Source organism: Balaenoptera ricei, chromosome 8 (assembly GCF_028023285.1).
Source record: "Balaenoptera ricei isolate mBalRic1 chromosome 8, mBalRic1.hap2, whole genome shotgun sequence".
Lineage (NCBI taxonomy): Eukaryota > Metazoa > Chordata > Mammalia > Artiodactyla > Balaenopteridae > Balaenoptera > Balaenoptera ricei.
In genome coordinates, this window is record NC_082646.1 from 113,534,777 (window position 1) to 113,562,645 (window position 27,869).

Sequence of the window (27,869 nt, forward strand, 5' to 3'; positions counted from 1 at the left end):
CTACATCCAAGCCCCGCCTGCTGCCCTCTCCCACCGGCCTCAAGGCCCCAGCGGTGACCAGTGGCCGGAGAGGGCGGCCGGGGGACACACCACCATCCTGGGCCACGCCGCCCTCGTCTGGGCTCAGGCCCCGGGGTGGGGGAGGCCCAGCCCTCCTAGGGGTCACAGGCCCAGGCCTGATCTCTGACCTCTGGAGGCCCCGACTTCACTCTGCTGCGTTTTCCTGGGGAGGCTGAAGGGGTTCCCTCATGTCTGGGTATCTTGTCCGTGTCCTGTCGGGGACCCCGCCTCCCCCCACGTCTGGAAGGTGGCCGACGCCGCAAGCGGGGTAACCCCAGCGACAGGTGAGTTTGAACTCTGAACTGTAACAGGAGGGCGGGGAAGATGGCTAACAGCAGCGGTCCTGGTGGCCAGGAAAGGCCTCGAGGGGCGGGCTGGGGGGAGCACCAGCCCAGGGGAGGAGGCGCTAGAGCCGCCTCGCCATGTCTGCCCCCTCATCTGCCCAGCAGAGCTGCTGCCAGGCCCCTCAGAACTCAGGACCGCTCGGGAGGGGCCTCGCTGGCCAGCAGGATGGTGGGACCCCCCGGGGGCAGCGGTGCCGGAGCGCCCGGCCCACAGCCCCCTGCCCCAGACCCCTTCCCCGGGAGGCTGCCTGGCCTCCGCACGAGGGGTTTCTGCCAGCAGAGCAGCCCCACCCTCCATCCCCAGGGCGCCGGTGTCCACGTCTGCAGGTCTGGCCAGGGACCGTGTGAGCGACATGCACACCGGGTGCAACATGAGCAGAGACGTAGGTGCGGTGGCTGGAGAGACGCCGTCTCCCTGATGCCTAGGGTTGGAGGTGTGGCCGCCGCCCCAGGGGCGGCTTCTGCAGGGGCCCTGGGAGGAGACGGGGGCCCGGGGGAGCTCCTGGTGGTTTCCTGGGCCCCACCAAGCATGGCTTAGCCCGGAGCAGCAGGACCGGGTGCCTGCTGGTTTCACACACACTGGACCGTCCCCTCGTGGAACCATGGAGGCTCGGCTGTCAGCTGAGGACAGAGCGTGGATGCAGCCAGCAGGAAACAGAGACCCCACCCCAGGGACGGAACTCCAGGCCCCACTTCCTGGGGCTGGAGGCTAAGGGCTGGGAGGGGGTCCAGGAAAGGACAGGTCTGGAGACAGGGCGGAAAGTCCCTCCACACGAGGGCTCAGCTTATGGCCTGCGAGGTTGAGTCTAGGGTCCACGAGGCCAGGCCACCCCTCTCACCTGGGGGACAGTCTCCAGACACCCAGGCTGCCATGGGGCCGCTGGCTCTGTGGATGCTGTGTGCCCCCGGGGCTGGCTTCCCTGGTGGAAGCAGGAAGGGCCGGGGCCCAGGGCGGGGAGGGGCCCCCGGGAGAGGCTGGGCGGGAAGGGGGGGCCACCTCATGCCCCCGGGGATTTCTTGCCCCTCACGGCCTCCAGTGGGCTGGGTGCCTTGCTCAGAAAGGTCTCCTGAAGTGGGCAGCTCCCGCTCACAGGCTGTGTCCCCGGAGGGCACCCTACCTGTTCCTTCTTTTCACGGGGGTGGGGGGCTGTGGCACCCACAGGACAGGGTGGCCCTGAGCTTGGCAGGGTGCTGGGGTCCCCTCAGGGCCTGTCAATCTGGGAGTCAGGGCACCGAGTTCCCTGAGCCCTGCGGGGGCTCGGGGCACCCAGGCTATTTGTCTTGGTGGAGGGCGGTTCCCATCCAGCTGCGTCAGCTCTGACCTGCCCTGGCGACCCTCCTGCCCAGCCCCCTGGGCAGCCCCCTACTCGGCAGCTGGCCCCCCCCGGGATGGATGCTGGGTTGAGGGGGTGTCCTGAGTCCCAGGCTGATCGCTGATCGCGCAGAGCCCCCCGCTGTTGTCAGAAACACACCTAATCGTGCCCATCATCTGAGTTCTGGGCTGGTTTTCCATCTTCGTTTTTGTTTGCAGCTCTAGGCATCTTCCACGTCCCTCTGTCTGTCCTTGCTTGGCTCTGGGAACCATGCTCTTTGGAACCTCAGTCATAAACACATTTTCTTCAGGAAGCCAGGACACAGGGGCTTTACGATGGTAACACGATGATGTTTTATTTTTATTCTATTCTGTAAAGAAATAAAACCCTGTGTGCCTCTCTATAGGTGGGCTCTATGAGCTGTGAGAAAGCCACAGATGCAGACAGTGACCCCAGGTGTGAAGGAGAACCACAGAGTTTATGTCAGCAAAGCCCAGGGTTGTTGCCAGCATTTGGTGTTTTACATCTCGCGGAAGGGCTCCCTCCCCACTTCCCATCACAGAACCATCTCCCACAGCTTCCCTGGGGCTGCGGGGTCCTCACCTGCGAGGTCTTGAGCCTCCTGGAGTCCAGAGCAGAGACCTACCTCCCACCTCCCTCCCCTCCCCTCCCCTTCTTTTCTATCTGCACTCACTCCCTTGACAATCTCCCGAGCTGAACGGCTGAAGCTCCGGCTTCTCCCATCTTTGCCTCCCAGTGAGGGCAGCCTCCAGCCCTGGCCCCCGACTCACATGTCCACCTACCACCCTGACCTCTCCACCGGGCGTCTAATGGTCAAACACAGTGTGACCCCACCAAGCTCCTACCCACCCCAGCGCCCTTCCCCAGCCACCCCATCCTTCCCCGGCCCCCGATGGAGGCTCCTGCCTATTCACCCACACTCCACGGCCAGTCCATCGCCAAACAGTCACGTTCACCACTGACCTACCCCCCAGCTCAGACCCCAGCTAGTCTCCTGCTTCTTCCCTCCACCCGTGTGTCTGTCCTCACCCCGCAGTGGGGTCTGAAGGACAAGGGAGAGCTCTACAACCTCTGCCCAGTCCCCCAGTGCCCCTTCACTCAGGGCTAAGGCCTGGTTCTGGCTGACCCTGAGGCCCACTCCGCCTGGCCCGGCTGCCCTCCAACGCCCTCTCCCCGCCCACCTCGGACACATCCGTGTCCCTACAGCTCTGATCTCCAACCCCGCCAGGCCCTGCTGGGGCACCTCCCCCAGACATGCCCAGGCTCCCTCCTTCCCTTCCTCCCTCCCTCCCATGCCGGCCACTGAGCGGGACCCCACCAGCAGAAAGGGGTTCTCTGCTTTACTCCCCGTGGCACTAACGCGTGGCCTCATTCCCAGTGATCTGTCCACTCTGCCCGCCATCGCCAGGCTCGCGCTGTGCGCTCCCCACATGGCCCGGTCCCTGAGCGCGGCTCGCCCTGGGTCCCGGGCTGCCAAGTGGCACAGCTCCTGGCGCAGCCCTGGCTCCGAGATCGCCGCGGTACTTCCCGCGCCAGCGGGCAGCACCCTCTGCTCTTTGTCAGTTGATCCGGATATCTGAGGACCTTTGACGTCCGTGCAGATTCTGCAGTGAGTTTGCTGACTTCCTCTGAAGACTGGGCCGCGAGGCTGTCTGGGTCATGCTCACAGAGATGCCTGTGTGATGGCCCAGGCCCCACGTGTCCCCGCGGGGTTGGCTGTGAATCGCCAATCCGCTGCCCAGGGCCCAGGTCAAATAGGTCAGAGCTGTGACCTGCATGTGCCCAGGACCAGGCCGGCCGCTGGCGCCCCAGCTCTGGCCTCAGACCAAGCAGCCCTCTCCGGGCTGGGTGGGAGTCCAGGTGTCCCTGGATGGGGTGGGCGTGCTGGGGGCAGAGGTCAGGAGAGGGCTGCAACCCGACCTGCCCACCACGGTCACAGGCTCCCCAGTGTCCTGTGTCCCTGTCCATCTCCTTCCCCATATCCAGGAGCCCCCAGCGCCCTTTATCTGGGCAGAAGCTGCCCCCAATCAGGTCCCCCCAGCAAGAGGGTGGACACCCCTTCCCCATCTGCCTGGGGCAGGACCCAGAGATGAAGGGATGGCCCTGCCAAGGCCAGACTCCACGGGGGCCAAAGGAGGTGGGGTGTGAGCCGCCGAGGCCAGCCCTGGCCTGGGACCTCTTCTGGCCATGTGTCCCCACCCCAGTGGTGACAAATCACCCCCCCCCCCAGCATCCAGGAGGTGGGGGCCCCAAGCACAGCCTGGAGGAGCCGCCCTGCAGGCAGAGCCGTGGACGCCTCAGTGGGCCAAACCCAGCTCTGTTGCTCTTTCTGGCACCACCTGGCCAGGGCTGCGGGTCTGGGTGGCAGCAGGGACCCGTTATCTGGTTACTCCTGCCACTTGGTCACAGTTGCAGGCAGGGGAGGGGCTGTGCGCTCCCGGGGGGGTGGAGGCTTGGTCACTGTGCTGGCGTCCGTCCCAGCCAGAGAGGAAGAGGTGGCTCCCTCCGACACCCGATCCCCTCAGGGGGCAGTGGCGCTGATCAGGGTGCCACCGGCGGCTACAGGGCCAGCCAGTCACTGGGGCAGCAGCTCCCAGAGCCAGAGAGCCGGGAACTTCCTGCTCCCAAGGAGGGCGTCCCATGGGGGTGGCAGTGACTTCCCTGCCCGGACCTCGTTGCCACGTCCGTCCACCTCCCACTCAGGCCATCTCCTGGGCCCAAGGGGTCGTGGGGTCACGGCTGCGGGAGCCCCTCGGCCCCTACCTGGTCTCTGACAGGAGGGGTCAGCTCCACTGCCCACACGGCTGGCCGGAGAAAACAGCCGGGTCAGGTGGGCCGTGGGGGGCTGGACCAGGGCACTGGGCACTTGGCGCTCAGGACAGGGCAGACAGGGGTGGGAGTGGGCAATGCCAGCCAGAGGGGTGTAAACTGTAAAGGGCGGTCCTCATCCTCATCCAGGGTCCTCGCGGTCCTGCAGACCTCAAGGGGTGGCCCAGCTTCAGAGGGCGTAAGCCGCCTCCCTGGACCCCTGAGACCCCTGACTCTGCTTCCTGAGCCCCTGGCCCAGCCGGAAGCACCAGGACCACTGTGCTGCCACCTTGTGGCGGTGCAGGGACCGCAGCCAGATCCTGGAGGTGGGACTTTCGGTGCCACCAGCCCCGGACCCACCGGCCCCCAGACCCAACTCAGCCTGGGCCTGGTTCTTGTGACCAAGGCAGCGTGAGGTGGACGCAGTGGGCATCTAATTCCAGGAGCCGCAGCAGGGACATGAGGACATGAGTCCAGCTTCCTGTGTTTCCACAGTTGACCTCCAGCAAGCTGCCCTCCCCGGGCCTAGGTTCCAGCAGGACTGAGAGCCTGCTACCACGCCCCCTCCATGTTGTCGTGGAGACAGGTGGTGAAGCATCCGCCCCTGTCCTGCATCCACGCCTGGCCACTCGAGCCCACTGCCCAGTGTCCACAGGTCCCCGAGGCCTTCTCTGGCCCAGCAAAGGGGCCCCAAGATGCGTGGAGCAGTGGGGAGCTCGGCGGGATTGTGAGCCCCCGGGCGACCCTGGTGGCCAGCACTGTCCAGCCTGGCAGCCCCCGGCCCCGTCAGGGTCCAGGACAGGCTGGCCTCCCAGCAATGGCCGGGGTCAGCTGGCTGGCACCGGGCCCCGTGGGCTTGTCTGCTCTGGGTGCCCCCTCCTGGCACTCGGGCTTGGGGAGCTCGGGACACCCTGTGCATTCCTGTGCTGGACCCTGCCCCCTGCCCCCCTCCGCTGCCCTGTCATGCCTGGAGCGGGACATCCGCACGGCCCTTGCCCACCCTCCCAGTGCTGCTGTGGGGCCGGGTCCAGCCTGAGGCCAGTGTGTCACCGGGGGTGTCGGGGACTCCCCTGGGGCCTCCAAGGAAGAGGGGGCTGGGTTTTTGAAACTTGGAGGTTCCCAGGGCAGGGGGCAGGGGTCACAGAGGGGAGGGCAACAGCACTCCTGGGGGACTGGTCTCCCTTGGGCCTGCGTGCACACACACTTGTGCGCACACACATGCACAGACACATGCACACACGTGCACTGCACACATGCACACGCGCACAGACACATGCACACACGTGCACACACGTGCACAGACACAGGTGCACCGCGCACCGAGCTTGACTTTGGTGTGATGGGAGAGTCCAGAGATTTGTAGAGAGAAGATGGAGCCTTCCCAGTCTGACGGCTCAGCTGGGTGGACCCGCGGGACTCCCGCCCTCTGTCCGGCCAAATGCACAGCAGACCAGGCAGCTGGCCTGCCCCGCCCCGGGCCCATGTCTGCCCTCCGACCTGCTCCCGGCTTTTATGGACAAGCTTAAAAATCACACGGAGCCCACGAATTGCAAATTCTCCAAGTGTATTTCCGAAACCGCCGGCCCTTTCCTGAGGCCCAGGGCCAAGGCAGGGGTGAGGCTCTGCCTCCCAGTGGCCGGCCGAGCAGTCAATTGCTGCATCTGAGGGACCGCTGTGGATCAGGCCCTTACGTGATGCTGAAGGCAGGGACCAGCAGGCTGGACCCACAGCCAGAGGAGCCTCCCCCACCCCCTGCCCACCCGGGCTGGTCCAGAGCAGGCAGCTGCAATCCCGTCAGGGCCACTGCACACCCGGGGCCGCTGGACCCGGAGAGGGACGAGAGGGGTGGACCGTGCATCCTAGGCTTGGGTCATCTGGGCCGGGGCTCAGGTTCCACTGGCCTTGGAGGCTGAGATTGCAGCAAGTACAAACGTTCTTGTGGGCCTGTCCTGGAGGGACAGGGCGGGGCTCCGGCCCGTCTACTGCGAAGGCCGGGGACCCGGGGCCCCTCTCCTCCAGTGCCTGAGCCCCGTCTCCTGGCTCCGCTCGGCACCCTGCTCCAGCTGCACCTCCCCTGAGCGGCTGAGGCCCCCGTGGGAGTCACACTGCAGGCCCACGCAGCCGCACTCCTCCACCTCCGTGTAGCTGAAGGCCTGGCTGGAGCCGTCCTCACAGCGCAGGGTCACGTTCCGCAGAGAGGCCCGCAGCTCACGGCAGCACCTGCACCTGTGCTCCACAGTGTGGGCCTCCAGGGAGTACCTGTGGGCAGGGGCCGCCTGAGCTAGAGGCTCGCGGGTGGCGTTTACCAGTGGCTCCCGCGTGCCGGTCACGGCAGCTGAGGTGCCCTGTGGCTCCTTCTGAGCCCCCCAAAGGCTAGGGAGGGGCCCAGCAGCCTCTCACCAACCACTTGACCAGCAGGTCACCAACGGGGACCCCGAGCCTGGAGTCTCAGTAAAGAGAAGAGTGTGAGTCCAGACAGGCCGCGAGCCGTCCCTGGACCCCGGCCCAGCCCGCTGCTGGCCCCCAGCCCCCCATCCTGCCCCTGTCTGCCCGCCCCAAGCCCTGCCCTGCAGGAGCCCTCTGTGGGTGGGGGGGGGTGCGGGTCTGCCCTGGGCGAGTCAGGGGCTCACGTACACGGAGCTGGTGTCCCCACAGTTGCCCTGGCAGTAGGTGAGGCGCACGGGCTCCACGGAGCTGCAGCCTGGCTGCCGGAGGACCTGGAGCTTGTGGTACACGGCGCAGGTCGACCCTGGGGAGGGACACGGGAGGCGGCGCAGAGGTCAGCCCTGGCCGGGCGCCCCCCCCCCCCGCCCCACGCCGCCTCCTGCGTCCCCCTCCCCTGGCAGACACGCCCACTCACTGTTCTGGGGGCAGGCGAGGCAGCAGCCGTCCTCGCTCAGCCGAGCCTTGTCCTATGAGGACAGAGAGGCCGTTAGCGAGGGCAGGGACGCAAGACAGTGGCGCCCACTCCCATCCACGGCCTGATCCTCCCGTGGCCACTGTCGACCCCCCTGGGCAGGGCCGGCGGGCTCCCAGGACTCACCGCAGGACAGCTGAGTGGGGGACACGCCTTCTTCGTGGTCACCACCACGAGCCCATCCTGGTGCTTCTCACACTCGTGTGTCACGCAGCGGCTCCTGGGGTCTGACCAGGACTCGCCGGGCTGCAGGGAGGCCCAGCCAGCAAGTGAGTGGCCCTCCCCAAGGCCCCCCTTCCAGCAGGGGAGGGTGCTGCACCCGTCTGTCTGTCAGCCCCCAGCCCACGGGCCTCCGGAGGCTCCCGCGGCCTCTGCCCTGCGCCCGCCTGGCACTGGCGGCTCCCCAGGGGCCCCGGTGCACCAGGAAGCCATCCAGCCAGCACCCCCGCTGCCGCTGTGCGCTCCCGGCGCCCCCCCAAGGCCCCGCGACCGCTACTCACGTAGAAGAGGTGGGCGGAGCTGCTGCTGGGGTTCATGACACAGGCCACCTGTACACACTCGCCACAGCACTGCCCGCTCCGTGTCTGGTACTCGAAGCCCTGGGAGGGGGGCAGGATGTGTGGCCTGAGCCCGGACTGGGCGCTGCGTGGGGGTGGGAATGAGAAGGGGGGACACTCACCACGGGGCAACGGGTGCTGCAGATCTGGGTCTCACAGCTGATCACGAACGTGTCCGACTGGGGGCCACCGGCCGACTCACACCAACACTTTTCGCACAGGTTCGAGGAAACTATGGCACCAGGCTGGGGGAGTCAAGGTGACAGTGTCTGCCCAGCCAGGCCCGGTGCGCCTGCCCTCCCGGACGTCCCCTCCAGGCCTGCCCCCGCCAGGCAGACTCCTCCTCTGAGGTGACCCTCAGTAGTGCCTCCTGGTTGGGGTCCCGGTCTTGGGGACAGAGCCCCAAGACTGCTCCTCCAGGGAGGTCACATGCTCTGGAGGACCCGGCATGGGGAGAGCGAGGCTGGGGGCCTTCTCAAGTTCAGGACAGGGTTTGTGGTCCCAGAAGAACCCACTGCTGCTCCAAAGGCCACCCAGGCCCTCAGGGACGCAGCCTCGGGGAGAAGCTGGCAGGACCGGGGGGACTCCGGTCCCTGTGCACCAGGGGGCCTGACCTTCGGCTGGTTCTTACCTGGTACAAGGTGCCGTTGATGCTGCAGACGGTCCAGCCTGCTCAGGGGAGAAAGCAGACCTGTGGACCCGCCCTCCTCTTGTCCCGCCAGCCTCCCGAGTAGCAGCTGCCCGCGCCCACCACTACAGCATCCCAGCCCCGGGCGACGGCCCATGCTCCTCCCCAGCCTGGCCGCCGCTGAGCCAGGACACTCACTGCAGTTTTGGGTCGGGCAGCAAGCCCCTTCCTTGTAGGTCAGGACGGAGCGGGAGCCTTCCGGACAGTCCACGGGCGCGGGGCAGTGTGTGGCGTTGCAGACTGCAGCAGACGGAAGGGGACGTCAGGGGACCTGCCTCCCTCCCAAGCCTGAGTGTCGCCTCTCGCTGGGGGTCTCCAGGAGTACTGACTACCCAGTGGACAGGTGGTAGGCTCTCCAGGGGGTGCCCACCGCCACGGGGGACGAGGCTTCTGGTCGGCCCTGACCTCCATGGTACCCCTTACTCTTGAGCCTTCCTGCTGGGGGTCAGCAGCTGAAGCCACATAAAGGGAGGGTATGCCCACCACCCTCCTGGGGCGTGCCCCCGGGTGCCAGCACCTCGGGACCCTTCAGGGGCAAAGCTGGCCAGCCCTGAGCCTGTGCATGTGCGCCCCCCACCCGGCCTGGGGCTCACCGCAGGTGTACTGGGGACAGCACTGGCCGGTCTGCAGGGCCGCGGGCACTGGCACGAAGCCGGGCTCGGGGCAGGTGGGGGGCAGGGGGCAGGGCCGAGTCTGGCAGCTCAGAGTCCGGGTGCTGCCCTTGCAGGTGCACTCTTGACAGCCCACGCTGACAGTGTGGCCAGGCTGGCAGGGGGAGGACATGGGGCCCCCGGGCCATTGGTCACCTGCCTGTCCCGTGGCACCCGTGGCTCAGGGCCCGCAAGGGGTCTTCAAAGGTGTGGGTGGAGCTGAGGGCTGCTGGGGCTCTGGGGGGCTCATGGGGGCCAGGAGGCGGGGTGGGAGGGGGTTGTGTGGGTGACCGGCCTCCCTCCCCACCGTCCCCACCTTCACTGTGTGGGAGCAGGGCGGGAGGGCGGGACGTGGCCAGCCTTGGGGCCAGCACCCACCCTCCTCCGGGGCCGTGCAACGAAGCCTCCTGAGTCTTTGCTCAGGAAACCCCGGCCCCTCCCTTCCCCTCCTCCGAGTCCCCCGAGGGGGCCACACTTACCTCCACTGGCTCCCCGTGGGGCCCCAGGCAACCTGGAGGGAAAGAGAGGACGTCATCTCTGGGCCTCCACGGCCCCCAGCCCATCACGGGCAGCCCCGGTGTCGGGGGCTGGGGAAACCTGGGCTGTGGTGGAAAGCCCTGGGGTCTGGCCGAGGCGTGCGGACCCCGAGGGCGCAGTGCGTGGAGGCCCCAAGCCCAGCCCCAGGGACGTACTGCTGCAGTTGGCTGGCACGCAGACCTCCGTGCCCGAGCTGAACAGCATCATGTCCTCCGGGCAGAAGCAGCCTTCCGTGATGGGAATGGCTTCCGGGAGGGCCCTGTGGGGAGCGGAGGGGGAGCGGGGCCGTGACCTCCAGGGTGGGGAGAGGCGGCCTGGGGACACGGGGCAGGGTGGGGGTGTCCCAGAGGGAGAGGGCAGGTGCTTACAGGGTGTTGGCACTGTCGTTCATGTAACAGTAGGAAGGATTGGATGGGCCGCAGGGCCGGTACACCTTGTCAGCAGGGCAGGTGAAAGCTGTGCGAAGGGTGAGGCCACACCTGAGGCCGGAGGGCACGAGCAGCGAGCCCTGGCCGGGGCCCCGCTGGCTGGAGCTCTTGGCCCAGGCACCTGCTGTGTGCCCTGCACCGCCCAGCCTGTCCGAGCCCTGGACCCCTGCACCCTGGGCCCCGGTGCTCTGACCTGAATGCCCCCCTTGTCCCTCCAGGAAACAAATGCACTCCATCCTGGGTTCAGCCCTCCTCCTCCCGGAAGCCCACCCTGACCACCCAAGCCCACCCATGGATTGCCCAGTGTGTCTGTCCCCTCGAACACGCTGATCGCCACCGCCCAGCGGGACGGGGCACTCTGGGGCGGGGGTGGGCACTCACAGCACGTGTGGTTGGTCAGGCCCCGCCAGTCGATGCACACACTGAGCGAAGCACACAGGGCGGCGTACAGCTCCAGGCTGGAGCACACCACGTCCCCCCTGGGCATGTGGCACTGGTCGAAGATGCAGCCTTGGTAGTATGGCCACGGGGGGATCACCGAGTGACACGGCTTGAAGACCCTGCAGCACAGAGACACACGGGTCATGGGGCAGCTCCACGGTGGGGTTGCCAGGCTGTAGGCTTTCCCTAACGAAGGGGCCCGAGGGGGAGGCGTCACCGGGCCGACCTGTGCGCCGAGGGACCCCAGCCTCTGGGGCCATCTGTGTGCGGCGGGGACGGTGTCTGGGTGCAGCGCAGCTTTTGTTTCTGCAAATTCTCCGCTGGGCTCCCCCCGTGCCCTGCACACCCGGGTGCTGCCGCTGGCTGAGGACTTATGCCCGGAGCCACCATGAGCTGCCTCAGAGCCTCAGAGGCCGACCCGCCACGAGCCCCGCTGGGCTCTGCGCCTGGCGTTCCAGCAGCTGTGACCCACTCTCCCTCGGAGCCCCCTGCAGGCCCGCCCACTTCTTCCCATCTCCTAGGCAGCATGGGATTAGCAGGGCTACTCGACACCCCCCACACCCCAGCCCTGTCAGGGAATCTCACTCGCTCAGAATTAGCAGGCAGATTGGCGAAGGTGGGCACGAGGTGGGCGATATCTTGGGCTCAACTGTGGTGGGCGTCAGGGGAGGCCTGTGGCAGGATGGCTGGCCGGGGTATGTCACATTCCAGTGGCCGGACATGTCGGAGCAAGAAGATACCACCGCCCCCCCGGGCAGGCGGCACTCGTCCTTCTGGTCGTTGGTACAGGTGCCTGGGGCGTGGAAGCAGCGGTCAGGCAGCCGGGGAAAGCGGAGGCACCCTCACCCTCCCTTGGGGCGCTGGGGGCCGGGCCCCAGCGTCTCCGCGCAGCACTCGATGGGTTGCTGTGGGACCTGTCCCCTGACCTCCCTGTGCTTTCCTCTGCCTCCAAGAAGCCAGACCCTGGGGCAGTTCCCAAAGAGGCCTCAGGTATGGGCCACAGGGCCAGGCCCCTGGGCCGTGTGGCCGCACATTCTTGGTGCAGCTGGAAAGCAGAATCACCTGAAGGCTCGGCGCTACACGGGCGGCCTCACCCCCAGCCAGGAATGCAGTTCCTGGAGGGACACCCCCGAGGCCGACCTTCTCACACCAGACACTCCCAGCCGGAGAAAGGGCCCAGAGTCCGGAGGGCCAGAGCGGGGCTGAGGCCGGGCGCTCACCGCACTGCCCTTCCGTGTTGTTGCTGAACTTGCTGAAAGGCACCTCCACGGAGAAGATGAGGCCGCTGAACATGACCTGGACACCGAGGGCGGGGATGGCCACGTACATCTTGATGCCGATTTGGGAGACGATGATGCCGTCTTTCTGGAAGCCGGGTCTGACCACCTCACCGTTGAAGATGATCTAGACGGTGACCCAGCGAGGGAAAGAGAACCGGGTGGCGATCAGCCAGTGCCTGGCGCCCCCAGCCCCCCCGGCACAAACGGGGGCTGCCCGGCGGGCGTCCCCACCTCATTGGTCATCACCCCTCGGACGGGCTTGCGGGTCAGCACGACGCGGTCCTGCTGGTACTCGACGATGATGGACTGTGGGCAGGACAGCTTATCCTCAGCATCACAGAAGTAGTTGTCGATCAGCACCCGGAAGTGTCCGAACACGGGCACGATCTGCTGCACCAGCACGTACGTGCAGTTATCCAGAAGCATGTAGTATGTGCCATCAAAAGTGATGTAGTGGGGGTCGCCCCAGCCGCTACACACGCCTGCGGGTGGAGGAGCCGCCTTACGGGCCGCACTATGGGCCTCCTCCCGCCGCCCAGGGGCTCCCCCAGGGGCAAGTGTGTCCTGCACCAAGGGGAGCAGGTGACTGCCCTGTTGTTGGGACCCACACGCCAACAGCCCACAGAACTCTGTCCAGTAGGTGCCCGAAGCGGCCAAGAGGTGGGACCAGACTCCGGACGCCTCCTCGCGCCTGTGTGGCCTGGCTGCTCTGGGCTCGGGCAGGGTTCCGCCGGGCACCTGGGGAGGAGGCTGGGCGCCACCACCGCTGCCCTGATCTTAGGAAGTCCTTCCTGGGTCCCACCAATTCCCTCCCGCCTTCTCTGCCATGGCCACCACCCCCGGCCCCGCCCACTCACACTGGCACGTGTAGTGTGGGCAGCAGTCCTCCTGGTTGGCCACCGTCACAGCGGGGTAGCCATTGGCGCAGGTGAGCTCCTGCACCTTTGGACACTGGCGCGACCTCACAGTGATGGCCCCGTTGCCCTCACAAGTGGCCTCAGAGCAGTTGGGCATGGCCCAGGTTTCACCTTTCTGCGGAAGCAAAGACTGCTGCAGGGGCTTGCCCTGACCCGGCGCCCACCCCTCGGGGCTCAGAGCTCGCCTGCGTCTCCGGGGAGAGAAGAGCCACCGGGATTGGGACCAACACTCACACCAGGCCTCTCCTCCCCCAGCCCCCGCCGAGCGCCCTGCTGACTAGGAGGGGTTCTGGGTGTTGAAGGTTGCCCCCTTCCCCCTCTGCCCGTTTCCACCCTGTTCCCCACCCACTGTTTCCACTCCTTGGCTGTTTGACCCTGTCCAGAGCATCAGTCACCTGCTCTAGCCCCCTTTATAGGCAACAGAGTCTCAACCTCAGGCCCCACGCTCCTGGCACCCCCTTCCAGAAGTTCTGGAGGACCAGAAATGGCCACTTGCCATGGTCAGCCTACATCAGCCAAGGAGTCACCAACCTTCATGCACACTTGATGCCACAGCCTACTTTGAATGATGCTGAGGGTCCCTGCCCTGGCCCCCCCGAGCCCCCGAGAAGGGCAGGAAAGGTGAGGGTACCATTCTTGGGGGGACTGCATTTGGGCATCCTCGCTGAGGAACGGGCACAGAGGCAGAAGGGGAGGACGCTGGCGTGGAGGTGGCCGGGGCGGGAGGTGGCGTGCTGGTGGGACAGGTGTGGTCGGTCCGCCTGACCACGTGGCAGTCCAGGCTGCAAACGGCATAATAGCAGTGCCCGGAGAGGTCCGTCTGTTGGTAAATGATGGATCCTGCAAGAAAAGGAACAGGAGGGCACTAGCAGAGCCAAGAAGCGATCGCCGGGAGCGACTCTAACCAGGCCGGTGGTCCATCTGGGTGCCAGTCTGGCAGGTGGCCTTCCTGCCCAGATGTAGATGGCATGTCCTCAGAGACGGCTTACTGCCTTCCGATACACAAGACCTAGCCCTTTCGCAAAGACAAGACCCTCCCTCTCCTTACCACTGTAGTTTTGTGAACAGGACAACAGTGACCAGGGTCAGCACACACCACACACCCAGGTAGAGTACACATACCTGCGGAGTAGAACCCGTGGGCCACACTGCAGTAGCACGTGGAGGTGGAGGGCGCTGCAGAGCTGGGGGAGGTCACCAGGGAAACCGTGAAGGTGGTGGACTCGGGAGAGAGTGAGGACTGGGGACTTGAAGTCACAAAGGGAGTCACAGAGTTGACAAGGCAGCCTTTCTGGGGCTCACAGCACAGCACGCGCACCTCGTAGTTGAGGCACATCCTGAACTTGCCCTTCTGGTCCTGGTTCCGACACACCAAGCCCACTTCCGGGCTGCACTGCACCACCTGCCCCAGCGTCTGGATGCTGACATCTGGGTGGTTCTCGGCTCGGCACTGCAGGGCGTTGATGTATTCGGGTCGGTGGCAGATCTTCTCTCCTCTTCTGACGATGTTGCTGTAGGTTTCAAAGTCTCCTCCGTGGGGCCCAGGAGATGGGAAGTCCACATCGAACCACTTGGTCCACGTGCACTGTGGCTGGCAGGAGGTGGTCCCAGGTTGGGAGGGGGTAGTTTCAGGTATAGGGACAAAAGTTGTGCTGGATGTAGGACCTGTGGTTGGGCTGGTTGTGTCCACAGTGATGGTACTGGTTGGAGGAGCTGTGGTTGGGCTGGTTGTCTCCACAGTGGTGGTGCTAATTGTAGGACCTGTGGTTGGGCTGGTTGTCTCCTGAGTGGTGGTGCTAATTATAGGAGGTGTGGTTGGGCTGGTTGTCTCCACAGAGGCTGTGCTGGTTGTAGGACCTGTGGTTGGGCTTGTTGTCTCCACAGTGGTGGTGCTGGTTTTAGGAGCTGTGATTGGGCTGGTTGTCCCCACAGTGGTGGTGCTAATTGTAAGTGCTGTGCTTGGGCTGGTTGTCTGCACAGAGATTGTGCTGGTTGTAGGAGCTGAGGTTGAGCTGGTTGTCTCCACAGATGTTGTGCTGGTTGTAGGAGCTGAGGTTGTGCTGGTCGTTTCAACAGTGGTGGTGCTGGTTCTAGGAGCTGTGGTTGGGCTGGTTGTCTCAACAGTGGTGGTGCTGGTTGTAGGAGCTGTGGTTGGGCTGGTTGTCTCCACAGAGGTTGTGCTGGTTATAGGAACTGTGGTTGGGCTGGTTGTAGGAGCTGTGGTTGCGCTGGTCATCTCCACAGAGGTTGGGCCTTCTGTAGGAGCTGAGGTTGTGCTGGTTGTCTCCACAGAGGTTGTACTGGTTGTCTCCATGGAGGTTGTGCTGGTTATAGGCACTGCGGTTGGGCTGGTTGTCTGCACAGTGGTTGCACTGGATGTGGCCTCATGGAAGGTGGTCCTTGTGTGGCTGGTGACACTCACACCTGAGGTGCTGGGAACTGTGACATGTGTGACAGGGCAGCCTTTCTGAGGCTCACAGCACAGCACGCGCACCTCGTAGTTGAGGCACATCCTGAACTTGCCCTTCTGGTCCCGGTTCCGACACACCAAGCCCACTTCCGGGCTGCACTGCACCATCTGCCCCAGCGTCTGGATGCTGACATCTGGGTGGTTCTCGGCTCGGCACTCCAGGGCGTTGATGTATTCGGGTCGGTGGCAGATCTTCTCTCCTCTTCTGACGATGTTGCTGTAGGTTTCAAAGTCTCCTCCGTGGGGCCCAGGAAATGGGAAGTCCACATCGAACCACTTGGTCCACAGGCACTGTGGCTGGCAGGAGGTGGTCCCAGGTTGGGAGGGGGTAGTTTCAGGTATAGGGACAAAAGTTGTGCTGGTTGTAGGAGCTGATGTTGTGCTGGTTGTTTCCACAGTGGTGGTGCTGGTTGTCTCCACAGTGGTGGTGCTGGTTGTAGGAGCTGAGGTTGTGCTGGCTGTCTCAACAGTGGTGGTGCTGGTTGTAGGAGCTGTGGTTGGGCTGGTTGTCTCCAGAGTGGTGGTGCTAATTTTAGGACCTGTGGTTGGGCTGGTTGTCTCCTGAGTGGTGGTGCTGGTTCTAGGAGCTGTGGTTGGGCTGGTTGTCTCCACAGTGGTGGTGCTAATTGTAGGAACTGGGGTTGTGCTGGCTGTCTCCACAGTAGTGGTGCTGGTTGTAGGAGCTGTGGTTGTGCTGACTGTCTCAGCAGTGGTGGTGCTGGTTGAAGGAGCTGAGGTTGTGCTGGTTGTCTCCGCAGATGTTGTGCTGCTTGTAGGAGCTGAGGTTGAGCTGGTTGTCTCCGCAGATGTTGTGCTGGTTGTAGGAGCTGAGGTTGTGCTGGTTGTCTCAACAGTGGTGGTGCTGGTTCTAGGAGCTGTGGTTGGGCCAGTTGTCTCCACAGTGGTGGTGCTGGTTGTAGGAGCTGAGGTCGTGCTGGTTGTCTCAACAGTGGTGGTGCTGGTTCTAGGAGCTGTGGTTGGGCTGGTTGTCTCCACAATGGTGGTACTTCTTGTAGGAGCTGTGGTTGGGCCAGTTGTCTCCACAGTGGTGGTGCTGGTTCTAGGAGCTGTGGTTGGGCTGGTTGTCTCCACAGTGGTGGTGCTGGTTGTAGGAGCTGAGGTTTTGCTGGCTGTCTCAACAGTGGTGGTGCTGGTTCTAGGAACTGTGGTTGGGCTGGTTGTCTCCACAGAGGCTGTGCTGGTTGTAGGAGCTGTGGTTGGGCGGGTTGTCTCCACAGTGGTGGTGATAATTGTGGGAACTGGGGTTGTGCTGGCTGTCTCCACACTAGTGGTGCTGGTTGTAAGAGCTGAGGTTGTGCTGGCTGTCTCAACAGTGGTGGTGCTGGTTGGAGGAGCTGAGGTTGTGCTGGTTGTCTCCACAGAGGCTGTGCTGGTTATAGGCACTGCGGTTGGGCTGGTTGTCTGCACAGTGGTTGCACTGGATGTGGCCTCATGGGAGGTGGTCCTTGTGTGGCTGGTGACACTCACACTTGAGGTGCTGGGAACTGTGACATGTGTGACAGGGCAGCCTTCCTGGGGCTCACAGCACAGCACGCGCACCTCGTAGTTGAGGCATATCCTGAACTGGCCCTTCTGGTCCCGGTTCCGACACACCAAGCCCACTTCCGGGCTGCACTGCACCACTTGCCCCAGCGTCTGGATGCTGACATCTGGGTGGTTCTTGGCTCGGCACTCCAGGGCGCTGATGTATTCGGGTCGGTGGCAGATCTTCTCTCCTCTTCTGACGATGTTGCTGTAGGTTTCAAAGTCTCCTCCTTGGGGCCCAGGAGATGGGAAGTCCGCATCGAACCACTTGGTCCACGTGCACTGTGGCTGGCAGGAGGTGGTCCCGGGTTGGGAGGGAGTAGTTTCAGGTATAGGGACAAAAGTTGTGCTGGTTGTAGGAGCTGATGTTGGGCCGGTTGTCTCCACAGTGGTGGTGCTGGTTGTAGGAGCTGTGGTTGGGCTGGTTGTCTCCACAGTGGTGGTGCTGGTTGTAGGAGCTGTGGTTGTGCTGACTGTCTCAACAGTGGTGGTGCTGGTTGTAGGAGCTGATGTTGGGCCGGTTGTCTCCACAGTGGTGGTGCTGGTTCTAGGAGCTGTGGTTGGGCTGCTTGTCTCCACAGTGGTGGTACTTCTTGTAGGAGCTGTGGTTGGGCCAGTTGTCTCCACAGTGGTGGTGCTGGTTCTAGGAGCTGAGGTTTTGCTGGTTGTCTCAACAGTGGTGCTGCTGGTTGTAGGAGCTGAGGTTGTGCTGGTCGTCTCCACAGAGGCTGTGCTGGTTATAGGCACTGCGGTTGGGCTGGTTGTCTGCACAGTGGTTGCACTGGATGTGGCCTCATGGGAGGTGGTCCTTGTGTGGCTGGTGACACTCACACTTGAGGTGCTGGGAACTGTGACATGTGTGACAGGGCAGCCTTCCTGGGGCTCACAGCACAGCACGCGCACCTCGTAGTTGAGGCACATCCTGAACTGGCCCTTCTGGTCCCGGTTCCGACACACCAAGCCCACTTCCGGGCTGCACTGCACCACCTGCCCCAGCGTCTGGATGCTGACCTCTGGGTGGTTCTCGGCTCGGCACTCCAGGGCGCTGATGTATTCGGGTCGGTGGCAGATCTTCTCTCCTCTTCTGACGATGTTGCTGTAGGTTTCAAAGTCTCCTCCGTGGGGCCCAGGAGATGGGAAGTCCACATCGAACCACTTGGTCCACGTGCACTGTGGCTGGCAGGAGGTGGTCCCAGGTTGGGAGGGGGTAGTTTCAGGTATAGGGACAAAAGTTGTGCTGGTTGTAGGAGCTGATGTTGGGCCGGCTGTCTCCACAGTGTTGGTGCTGGTTGTAGGAGCTTTGGTTGTGCTGACTGTCTCAGCAGTGGTGGTGCTGGTTGTAGGAGCTGTGGTTGGACCAGTTGTCTCCACAGTGGTGGTGCTGGTTGTAGGAGCTGAGGTTGTGCTGGCTGTCTCAACAGTGGTGGTGCTGGTTGTAGGAGCTGTGGTTGGGCTGGTTGTCTCCAGAGTGGTGGTGCTAATTTTAGGACCTGTGGTTGGGCTGGTTGTCTCCTGAGTGGTGGTGCTGGTTCTAGGAGCTGTGGTTGGGCTGGTTGTCTCCACAGTGGTGGTGCTAATTGTAGGAACTGGGGTTGTGCTGGCTGTCTCCACAGTAGTGGTGCTGGTTGTAGGAGCTGTGGTTGTGCTGACTGTCTCAGCAGTGGTGGTGCTGGTTGCAGGAGCTGTGGTTGGGCCAGTTGTCTCCACAGTGGTGGTGCTGGTTGTCTCCACAGTGGTGGTGCTAATTGTAGGACCTGTGGTTGGACTGGTTGTCTCCTGAGTGGTGGTGCTGGTTCTAGGAGCTGTGGTTGGGCCAGTTGTCTCCACAGTGGTGGTGCTGGTTGTAGGAGCTGAGGTTGTGCTGGCTGTCTCAACAGTGGTGGTGCTGGTTCTAGGAGCTGCAGTTGGGCTTGTTGTCTCCACAGTGGTGGTGCTGGTTTTAGGAGCTGTGATTGGGCTGGTTGTCCCCACAGTGGTGGTGCTAATTGTAAGTGCTGTGCTTGGGCTGGTTGTCTGCACAGAGATTGTGCTGGTTGTAGGAGCTGAGGTTGAGCTGGTTGTCTCCACAGATGTTGTGCTGGTTGTAGGAGCTGAGGTTGTGCTGGTTGTCTCAACAGTGGTGGTGCTGGTTCTAGGAGCTGTGGTTGGGCCAGTTGTCTCCACAGTGGTGGTGCTGGTTCTAGGAGCTGTGGTTGGGCCAGTTGTCTCCACAGTGGTGGTGCTGGTTGTAGGAGCTGAGGTTTTGCTGGCTGTCTCAACAGTGGTGGTGCTGGTTCTAGGAGCTGAGGTTTTGCTGGCTGTCTCAACAGTGGTGGTGCTGGTTCTAGGAGCTGTGGTTGGGCTGGTTGTCTCCACAGAGGCTGTGCTGGTTGTAGGAGCTGTGGTTGGGCGGGTTGTCTCCACAGTGGTGGTGATAATTGTAGGAACTGGGGTTGTGCTGGCTGTCTCCACACTAGTGGTGCTGGTTGTAAGAGCTGAGGTTGTGCTGGCTGTCTCAACAGTGGTGGTGCTGGTTGGAGGAGCTGAGGTTGTGCTGGTTGTCTCCACAGAGGCTGTGCTGGTTATAGGCACTGCGGTTGGGCTGGTTGTCTGCACAGTGGTTGCACTGGATGTGGCCTCATGGGAGGTGGTCCTTGTGTGGCTGGTGACACTCACACTTGAGGTGCTGGGAACTGTGACATGTGTGACAGGGCAGCCTTCCTGGGGCTCACAGCACAGCACGCGCACCTCGTAGTTGAGGCACATCCTGAACTTGCCCTTCTGGTCCCGGTTCCGACACACCAAGCCCACTTCCGGGCTGCACTGCACCACTTGCCCCAGCGTCTGGATGCTGACATCTGGGTGGTTCTTGGCTCGGCACTCCAGGGCGTTGATGTATTCGGGTCGGTGGCAGATCTTCTCTCCTCTTCTGACGATGTTGCTGTAGGTTTCAAAGTCTCCTCCTTGGGGCCCAGGAGATGGGAAGTCCGCATCGAACCACTTGGTCCACGTGCACTGTGGCTGGCAGGAGGTGGTCCCGGGTTGGGAGGGAGTAGTTTCAGGTATAGGGACAAAAGTTGTGCTGGTTGTAGGAGCTGATGTTGGGCCGGTTGTCTCCACAGTGGTGGTGCTGGTTGTAGGAGCTGTGGTTGGGCTGGTTGTCTCCACAGTGGTGGTGCTGGTTGTAGGAGCTGTGGTTGTGCTGACTGTCTCAACAGTGGTGGTGCTGGTTGTAGGAGCTGATGTTGGGCCGGTTGTCTCCACAGTGGTGGTGCTGGTTCTAGGAGCTGTGGTTGGGCTGCTTGTCTCCACAGTGGTGGTACTTCTTGTAGGAGCTGTGGTTGGGCCAGTTGTCTCCACAGTGGTGGTGCTGGTTCTAGGAGCTGAGGTTTTGCTGGTTGTCTCAACAGTGGTGCTGCTGGTTGTAGGAGCTGAGGTTGTGCTGGTCGTCTCCACAGAGGCTGTGCTGGTTATAGGCACTGCGGTTGGGCTGGTTGTCTGCACAGTGGTTGCACTGGATGTGGCCTCATGGGAGGTGGTCCTTGTGTGGCTGGTGACACTCACACTTGAGGTGCTGGGAACTGTGACATGTGTGACAGGGCAGCCTTCCTGGGGCTCACAGCACAGCACGCGCACCTCGTAGTTGAGGCACATCCTGAACTGGCCCTTCTGGTCCCGGTTCCGACACACCAAGCCCACTTCCGGGCTGCACTGCACCACTTGCCCCAGCGTCTGGATGCTGACATCTGGGTGGTTCTTGGCTCGGCACTCCAGGGCGTTGATGTATTCGGGTCGGTGGCAGATCTTCTCTCCTCTTCTGACGATGTTGCTGTAGGTTTCAAAGTCTCCTCCGTGGGGCCCAGGAGATGGGAAGTCCGCATCGAACCACTTGGTCCACGTGCACTGTGGCTGGCAGGAGGTGGTCCCTGGAGAGGTCCGCTCATTTGTTCTGGCTGTGACCCTCGTTCTTGGGGGCACGTGTGCCGAGCTGGCAGTGCTGTGTTGTGTGGAAGACGAGAAGGTTGCAGTGGCCCGGGCAGTGCTGGTTTCGCCTGTGGTCGTCTGTGTGGGCCCAGGTGTGGTAGGGGGTGTGGTCTTTGTTCTGCAAACGTCCACCACCTCACAGCACAGGATCCGGATTTGGTAGTTGTAGCAGATGGGGGGCAGCTGGTCTTTGTTCCAGCAAATCAGCCCCACATTTTTGTCACAGATCAGGTTCTGCCCCAGTGCCTGCAGTGGGGTGTTGGGAAAGACCTCTGCCCGGCATTCCACGTTCTTGGGCTTTGCACAGAATTTATAACCTTTGGATCTCAGATTCTGAAAACTGTCAAAATCTCCACTGTTCCTCCCTGCCCCTGGGTAGCTGCCGTCAATCCACTTGGTCCAGGTGCATGATTCTTGTAAACAGGTGACCTGGGTTGGCTCAGATGACGTTCCCTTCGAGGTCCCTGGGGTTGTGGTTGACACAGAGGCTGTGGTTGTAACTGTTGTTGAAACTGGCGCTCGGCTGGGAGTCGAGAGGGTTGTTTTCCCAGTTGTTGAGGTACCTGGGGCAGGTGTAGAGGTACCTGGGCCAGGTGTTTTGCTAGTCGTAGAGGCAGTGGTTGGGCCAGGTGTGGTGACAGGGGCTGAGGAACCTGTGCTCCCTGTCGGCACAGATGTAACCCTGCTGGTTCCTGGCGTGGGCCCAGTTTCAGTCGTGCTGAAGGTTGCAGGAGGGGTGGTCTCTGTACTGCTAGTGGCGCAGGCCCGGGGGGAGCAGCACAGGATCCTGATCTGGTAGTTGTCACAGCGCCCAGAGGCCTGGTCCCTGTTGTAGCAGGTCAGCCCCACCATCGGGCTGCACTCCACGTGCTGCCCCAGGACTTCCAGCGGCACCTCGGGGGCACCCTCGGCTCGGCACTCCACCGCCCTCGGCGCTCGGCAAACCCGGTACCCGTAGGCACGGAGGTTCTCCAGCGTGTCGAAGTCACCGCTGTCTATGCCCCATCCCGGACGGCTGACATCCAGCCACGGCGACCACTGGCACTCCTCCCCACAGTGCGGCCGGGACGAGGGCGGGGAGGAGGCTGTGGGAGGAGTTGGTCCAGGGGATGTGCCCGGGGTGGTGGCCGGGGCCGAGCTCGGAGTGTGTGCTGTGCTTTCGGAGGGGCTGGGGTGTGTGCTGGGTGGAAGCGTGGAGCTCATGACTGAGGGCAGGAGAGAAAGGGCAAGCGTCAGGGGCCAGGGCTCCCCACGCTCCTTGAGGACACCCCCCTGCCCCCTCTGTCAGTGTCAGCCGACTGTCTGTCTCCGCCCATGACGGGAACTTGGGAGAGAGGGCAGCTGCCAAGCGTCTGGGATACGCCCAAACCGGGCAGGGGTAAAGCTCACCGCAGCTGAGTCAAGGGGTGAATTAAGCTTGTGTAAGGGAAGCCTGCTCCCCGGAATCTAAAGCCAGAGTTACATGGGCTCTTCACCCTCGGGGGAAGCTCTAATAAGGCCCTAAGGCGCCCTTAGAAGAGGTGAGGATGCGGAGGTGCCTGGCCCTGGGGCAACGCAAGGCAATCGGAGAGCAGTGGATCCAGGCAGGGACTCCCCAGCTGGGCTTCCCGTGGTCCTCTTGCCAGGGACCAGCCTGGGATACCTTTGCTCACAGCCCCTGCCCCGTGCTGGGCGCCTCAGCCCTGAGAGCCTGACTGGGGGCATGGGACCTGCCAGCCTCAAGGTGGCTGGCCCTTCCTGGCTGCGGGCCGGTGGGCACAGGGACATGCCCTCTGTCCCGTCCTGGCTCCTTCCTGCTTCTTGGGGCCAGGGGTGGGGGGACGGCCCCACCCGGTCGGCACCCCGCGTGTCTGCCTTACCGAATGGGGTTGTAGAGAAGATGAAGGTGGTTTGGGGGGTGCGGGGGGTAGGGCTGCAGGCTTCGACCCTCCTCTCGATGGTGCCGTTAGCCCCACAGTGGGCGGAGATGCAGCCCCCCGTGCCGTCCGTCGTGTGGTAGATGACTTCCCCGGGACGGAAGCGCTTCCCGTCGTAGGTGCAGACACAGGCTGTGGGGAGGACAGGCGGTTAGGGGGCCGGGGCGCAGGCAGGGACCCGAGACCCCGGGCACAAGGAGGGCTGCCCACCACTCACCCTCAGAGTCGTAGGTGCAATGCACGCCGCTCTCGGTGCAAACGCTGGCGACAGAAGGGAGATGAGTCTGGGGGTGGAGACTCACCCAGGGGCAGGCAGGCAGGGGAAGCCCCACTGGGGTCCCTGGGGGCCATGCCTCAGCCCCAGAAGTCACACCCTCTCAGGGAGCCCTTCCTATCAATGACCGGAGAAGGCAGTTCGCGCATAGCCACTGAGCCTCCTGGACCTTCTGAAGGCCACTCCCTCTCCAGGGTGTCTTCCCAGAGGTCCTTGGGCCGTGTCACGGCTCAGCTTCCCCTCTGGCCTCTTCCTTCACCCCCAGACCCCCCACCCTCATCCTGCATAAAGGAAGCTCCCTGTTGGACCCCACAGGAAACCCAGGCTGGGGGACCCTCTGGCCCTGAAGGAGGGAGGCTCTGCTGGGGGTGGCCGGGTGGGGCCTTTCCCCAGTGGCGGAGCGCTGGGCGAATCCCCAACGTGCTCCAGGGTCTTCTCGGCTCCCGCCAAGCGTCTCACCAGTCGTGGCAGTTCTTTTCCAAGGGCACCGTGGAGCCCGGCCGGTAGGACTTGCCCTGGACACGGCAGGGCGTTGGTGGGGTCGGGGTTGGGCATGAAGCTACACATCGCATCTGGTCCTCATCGAAGATGGGGGCCTCTGATGGGCACTTGGGGTAGCAGCCTGTGGACCAGAGAGGCCTGAGTCCCAGCCACACCAACTGCCCACTGCCTCACCCCCGCCTCGACTCAGTCCCCAGCCCTGGACCCCATCACGCCGTGGGGAGCTTGAGGCTATGGCCGCAAAGGCACCACGAGGGTCAGGAGGAGCCCAGCCTGGCCAAGGGTCCCAGGATCCCCAGGACAAACCTCAGCCCCAACCACCAGCTCCCCAGCACGGCCCCGCCCAGACCAGCAGGGCAGCAGTGCACCTTCCAGGCCGCGGGCGTCGTGCAGGTACTGGCCGCGGGGGTTCCGGCAGGTCCTCAGGAAGGGGGCCCCGCAGGGCTGGTAGTGCCACTCGCAGTGGCCCTGGGGGTTGTAGTAGTCACAGAAGAGGGCTGCGGACAACGGGGGCGGGCTCAGGGCCGGGCGCTCGGCCCAGGGGGCCCCGGGTGGAGTGCCGCCCTTGCAAGGACAGCCCCGGGGGGCTCCCCTGTACCCCGATCCTTGACCAAGTCCTGTGAGCTGTTCTGAAGACACGTTCCCTCCTCTGTGCCTCCCGGGCGCGGCCTCAGAGGACATGGGCCTAGGACGCCCAGGGACAAGAGGGGGCAGTGGGGAGGGTGGCAGGCTGGTTGTCAGGGGCGCCCACCCACGGCAGCCAGTCTCCATGGAGGGGGGGGGGGTGCTCTGCTGATTCCCTTCAAGCCCTTCCTCCCCTCGCACATTCAATACCACTCTTGTCACTCCCTGTGTCTCCGCCCCACCCTGACGGACACATCCGTGGGTACTCACGGCAGACGTCCGGGGTCCGCCAGGACACGCACACGCCCGCTTCGTGACAAGCCTGGGCGTAGGCGGCCACGGCCGTGCAGAAACACTCACAGTCACCCCCCGAGTCGCAGGCACATGCGTCGCTCACGCAGGCCTCGTAGTACCTGGCCGACTCCACCTACGGGAGAGAGAGGCTTCAGACACCGGGGGACCCGCCATCCCTGTGGGCTCCGGGGAATCAATGCAGCTTGGTGTCGGCCTGGGCCGGTTTCCCCTGGAGCTCGTTGTCCCACGAGGCCGGCCAGACGGGTCCTCATGGCCACAGCTGGCCCTAGAGGGTGGCAAAGAGCCACTGCTCCCATTTCTGTCCCTTCTTCCCCAGGCGCCTGGAGGAACACCCCACGTACGTGGGCGTGGCAGGCGCTGAAGGTGGCGCTGTTGACGATGCTGCACTGCTTCTGGGCCCAGGGCTTGCGGTACGGGTTGGCGGCGCAGGGGTCCTTGGGGGCCTGGGCGTCCAGGCAGGACGGCGAGAATTTCCAGCTGTTGCCGAACTCCAGCGCGTCGCCCACCACGGACTGGCTCCGCGTGGTGAAGTCGTTGAGGGCATTGTCGTCAAAGTTCCCGCACAGGCCGCAGACCCTCCCCTGCGGACGGACAGACGCAGAGACGGCACAGGCTCAGGGCAAGCGCAGGAGGGGCCCTGCGACCTCACTCGCTCCCCCCACTCCGGGGCCCTCAGGAAGAGCCCCACTGGGCTCTGAAGTCTCCAGGAGGGGGGGGCACAGGGGAAGCAGCCTAGTGGCTGTGGAGTGTCCCCCAAAGACAGGCTCAGGGCCTGACCCGGGACCCACGGGTGTGGCCCAAAGTGGAAGTAGGGTCTCTGCGGATGCAATCAAGTTAGGATGAGGGCATCCTGGACTGGGGGGTGGGTGGCTGATCCAGTGGCCGGTGTCCTTACAGGACGAGGGACACACACAGAGTGAAGACAGTAAAGGGACGTTGTAGGCAGAGGTTGGGATGATAGGGCGCCTGGGGCCATGGAAGCTGGAGGAGGCGGGAAGGATCCTCCCCTCGAGCCTCTGGAGGGAATGTGGCCCTGGGGCATCTGGTTGGACTTAGTGTCCAGACTGTGAGAGAAGGGCCACCAGTTAGGGATCATTTCTTCCAGCAGCTGCAGGACCCGGACACAGCCGTGGGTCTCCTACTGTCACCTCCTCTCTATCTCTCTGCCTCACTGTTTCTCTCTGTCTGTCTCTCTGTCTCTCTATATCTCTCTGTGTCTCTCTGTTTTTCTGTCTCTCTCTGTGTCTCTCACGCTGTCTCTGTGTCTCTCAATCTCTCTCTGTCTCTCTGTCCCTCCCCCACCCGCACCCCCGTCTCTGGCCGGCCCTTGGTCTGGGGTGAGGGCGGCGTCCTTCCTGGGCAGGGCCTCACCTTGAACTCGGGGCTGAGTCTGAGGAAGATGCTGGTCCCCTTGTCCCACAGCAACACCAGGCTGACATCCGTGTCTACCACCAGGTAGATGCCCATCTGGCGGATGGAGAAGGGTGGCAGCTGCCCCCGTTCCTTCTCGATCACCTCCACGTTCCCGTCACTCAGCTTCAGCTCGTAGCTCTGCGTGGGGCAGGGCCAGTGAGTGTCTGGGTGAGGACCCCGCCTACCTGTCGAACGGGTCCATGGCCCTGCGGCCCCTGTCCCGGCTCGGCCATGGGAGCGCGGCCTTCCTGGGGGCTCCCCGCCAAGCCCCCCGCCCACTGCTCACCCCCAGGAAGATCTTGATGGCCTTGGAGCAGGTGGTCCCGGTGGTGCCGCAGGGGACGTTCTCGGTGATGACGCGGAAGCCGTCCTGGGCGCTGCCGTTCCCCCCGCAGTGGTCCTGGGGAGGCCGGGGTGGGACTGAGCGTGCGCCCCGGGGCAGCACAGCCGGCCTGCGGGGCGGCGGGAGAGCTCGGCAGCCGCATACCTGAAGCAGCGTGTACTCGCAGTCTCCGCTGAAGCTGTAGCGCTGCCCGTCGAAGGTGAGGTAGTGGCCGTCGCCGTACACCGCGCAGGTGGCCGGGCAGGGCTGGTCTGTGCACTGCCACATCCTGCTCTTACAGGTGCTGGGGCAGGGGCGGCAGGCATCAGGCCCAAGCCTCCCTCCTAGCGGGCCAGCTGCCTGCCTGGGTGGGGGCAGGACTTGCCGGCTGGGCTGTACCTCCCGCTGCAGGGAACCCTCCCCCAGATGGGGTCCGAGCCCCTCCCCGTACCAGGTGTTGCAGCCCACCCGGATGATCTGGCCCGGCTGGTAGCTGGCCTCGTTGTGCACACAAGGGCAGTCGGACACAGGGATGCAGCCGCCGTCGCCATTGGCCACCAGCCCGTGGGGACACACACAGCCCGGCACACATTGGGAGCTGTACTGTGGAGGGGGGGGGAGCAGACACAGCTTAGTTGACCCCCAGGGCCTGCAGCGGGGCCACAGGGATAGAGGACCAGCAGCCTGCGGGCAAGGGTCCCCCGGGGCCAGCGAGTGGGCTTCTCCACAGGTGCCCATGAGGGGAGGGGGGTCGCTGGGGACACTCACACAGTCCATGTCCAGGGTGTGGCAGCTCTTCTGACAGCCGGCCCCAGCGGCCCCAGGCGTGGTATTGCGGCAGTCGAAGTAGACCATTGGTGGGGTACAGACTGGGGAGGGAGGGGCCATTCAGGGGACCCTGACACCACCTGCCAAGCTGGCTTGAGGGACGTTGTTTCCCGACGGCAGAGTTTAGCCGCCCCGGGGTGAGTGTGTGAGTGCGTGGGCAGGGTGCCCACACTGCCGAGCCCAGAGACGCTGATTGACACCCACCAGCCTCGCTGACTTGTGGGCATTTAACCCGGTACTTAGGTAACTTTATGCAGAGATAACCGAGGGCCCCCTCCCTCCCCCTCCCCCACTCCGGGCTCACCTGGAGCTGGGGCGTGACCTCCGATGCAAGTCAGTGTGCCCTGGGTGCAGGTGCTGCAAGGAGAGAGTGGTCAGAGAGCCCCCCAGCCTCGCCCACCCCACCCACTCAGCAGGGGCTCTTACCAGATGACCCCCTGCTCGTGCGTCGACTCCCCATCGGGGACCACGGAGCCCCCACGGTAGCAGGGGCAGCTGGTGGCTGGCACACACTTGCCCATATCATCCAGGAAGGTGCCGTCAGGGCAGGTGCAGCCGTCCACGGGAACGAAGCTGACGCTGCAGGTGACGTCCGCGTCACTCCGGGCCCGGCAGGTGGGCTGACAGGTGCTGATGTTGTAGAGGTAGGTCAGCGACTTGGGGCAGGTGGTCATGGGCTTTGCTGCAGGATGCCAGGAGGGGGCAGCACTCAGGACAGGGCCGGCCCCCCTGGCTTC

The 27,869-nt window shown here is 63.9% G+C and overlaps 1 protein-coding gene across 1 annotated transcript in view; it reads right to left on the reverse strand.

Moving 5' to 3' along the window:
• Window positions 1–6,525: 6,525 nt before the first annotated feature.
• MUC5AC (mucin 5AC, oligomeric mucus/gel-forming) overlaps window positions 6,526–27,869 on the reverse strand; it is a 30,455-nt gene continuing 9,111 nt past the window's right edge. The window contains exons 18-54 of the mRNA XM_059929982.1: window positions 27,559–27,814; window positions 27,437–27,489; window positions 27,073–27,173; window positions 26,756–26,907; window positions 26,470–26,608; window positions 26,269–26,382; window positions 25,941–26,120; window positions 24,911–25,150; window positions 24,525–24,681; window positions 23,999–24,127; window positions 23,589–23,751; window positions 23,073–23,116; window positions 22,799–22,987; window positions 20,520–22,144; window positions 19,476–20,261; window positions 18,540–19,373; window positions 16,938–18,437; window positions 16,044–16,853; window positions 14,084–15,893; window positions 13,593–13,801; window positions 12,902–13,076; window positions 12,276–12,526; window positions 11,985–12,168; window positions 11,350–11,557; window positions 10,705–10,883; window positions 10,264–10,351; window positions 10,051–10,154; window positions 9,838–9,869; window positions 9,302–9,473; window positions 8,847–8,948; window positions 8,652–8,689; window positions 8,143–8,265; window positions 7,964–8,062; window positions 7,590–7,709; window positions 7,407–7,458; window positions 7,181–7,295; window positions 6,526–6,805 (exon numbers count right to left, since the gene is read on the reverse strand). Of these exons, the coding sequence (XP_059785965.1) occupies window positions 6,526–6,805; window positions 7,181–7,295; window positions 7,407–7,458; window positions 7,590–7,709; window positions 7,964–8,062; window positions 8,143–8,265; window positions 8,652–8,689; window positions 8,847–8,948; window positions 9,302–9,473; window positions 9,838–9,869; window positions 10,051–10,154; window positions 10,264–10,351; window positions 10,705–10,883; window positions 11,350–11,557; window positions 11,985–12,168; window positions 12,276–12,526; window positions 12,902–13,076; window positions 13,593–13,801; window positions 14,084–15,893; window positions 16,044–16,853; window positions 16,938–18,437; window positions 18,540–19,373; window positions 19,476–20,261; window positions 20,520–22,144; window positions 22,799–22,987; window positions 23,073–23,116; window positions 23,589–23,751; window positions 23,999–24,127; window positions 24,525–24,681; window positions 24,911–25,150; window positions 25,941–26,120; window positions 26,269–26,382; window positions 26,470–26,608; window positions 26,756–26,907; window positions 27,073–27,173; window positions 27,437–27,489; window positions 27,559–27,814 (11,813 nt within the window). The remainder of the gene's footprint in view (window positions 6,806–7,180; window positions 7,296–7,406; window positions 7,459–7,589; window positions 7,710–7,963; window positions 8,063–8,142; window positions 8,266–8,651; window positions 8,690–8,846; window positions 8,949–9,301; window positions 9,474–9,837; window positions 9,870–10,050; window positions 10,155–10,263; window positions 10,352–10,704; window positions 10,884–11,349; window positions 11,558–11,984; window positions 12,169–12,275; window positions 12,527–12,901; window positions 13,077–13,592; window positions 13,802–14,083; window positions 15,894–16,043; window positions 16,854–16,937; window positions 18,438–18,539; window positions 19,374–19,475; window positions 20,262–20,519; window positions 22,145–22,798; window positions 22,988–23,072; window positions 23,117–23,588; window positions 23,752–23,998; window positions 24,128–24,524; window positions 24,682–24,910; window positions 25,151–25,940; window positions 26,121–26,268; window positions 26,383–26,469; window positions 26,609–26,755; window positions 26,908–27,072; window positions 27,174–27,436; window positions 27,490–27,558; window positions 27,815–27,869) is intronic.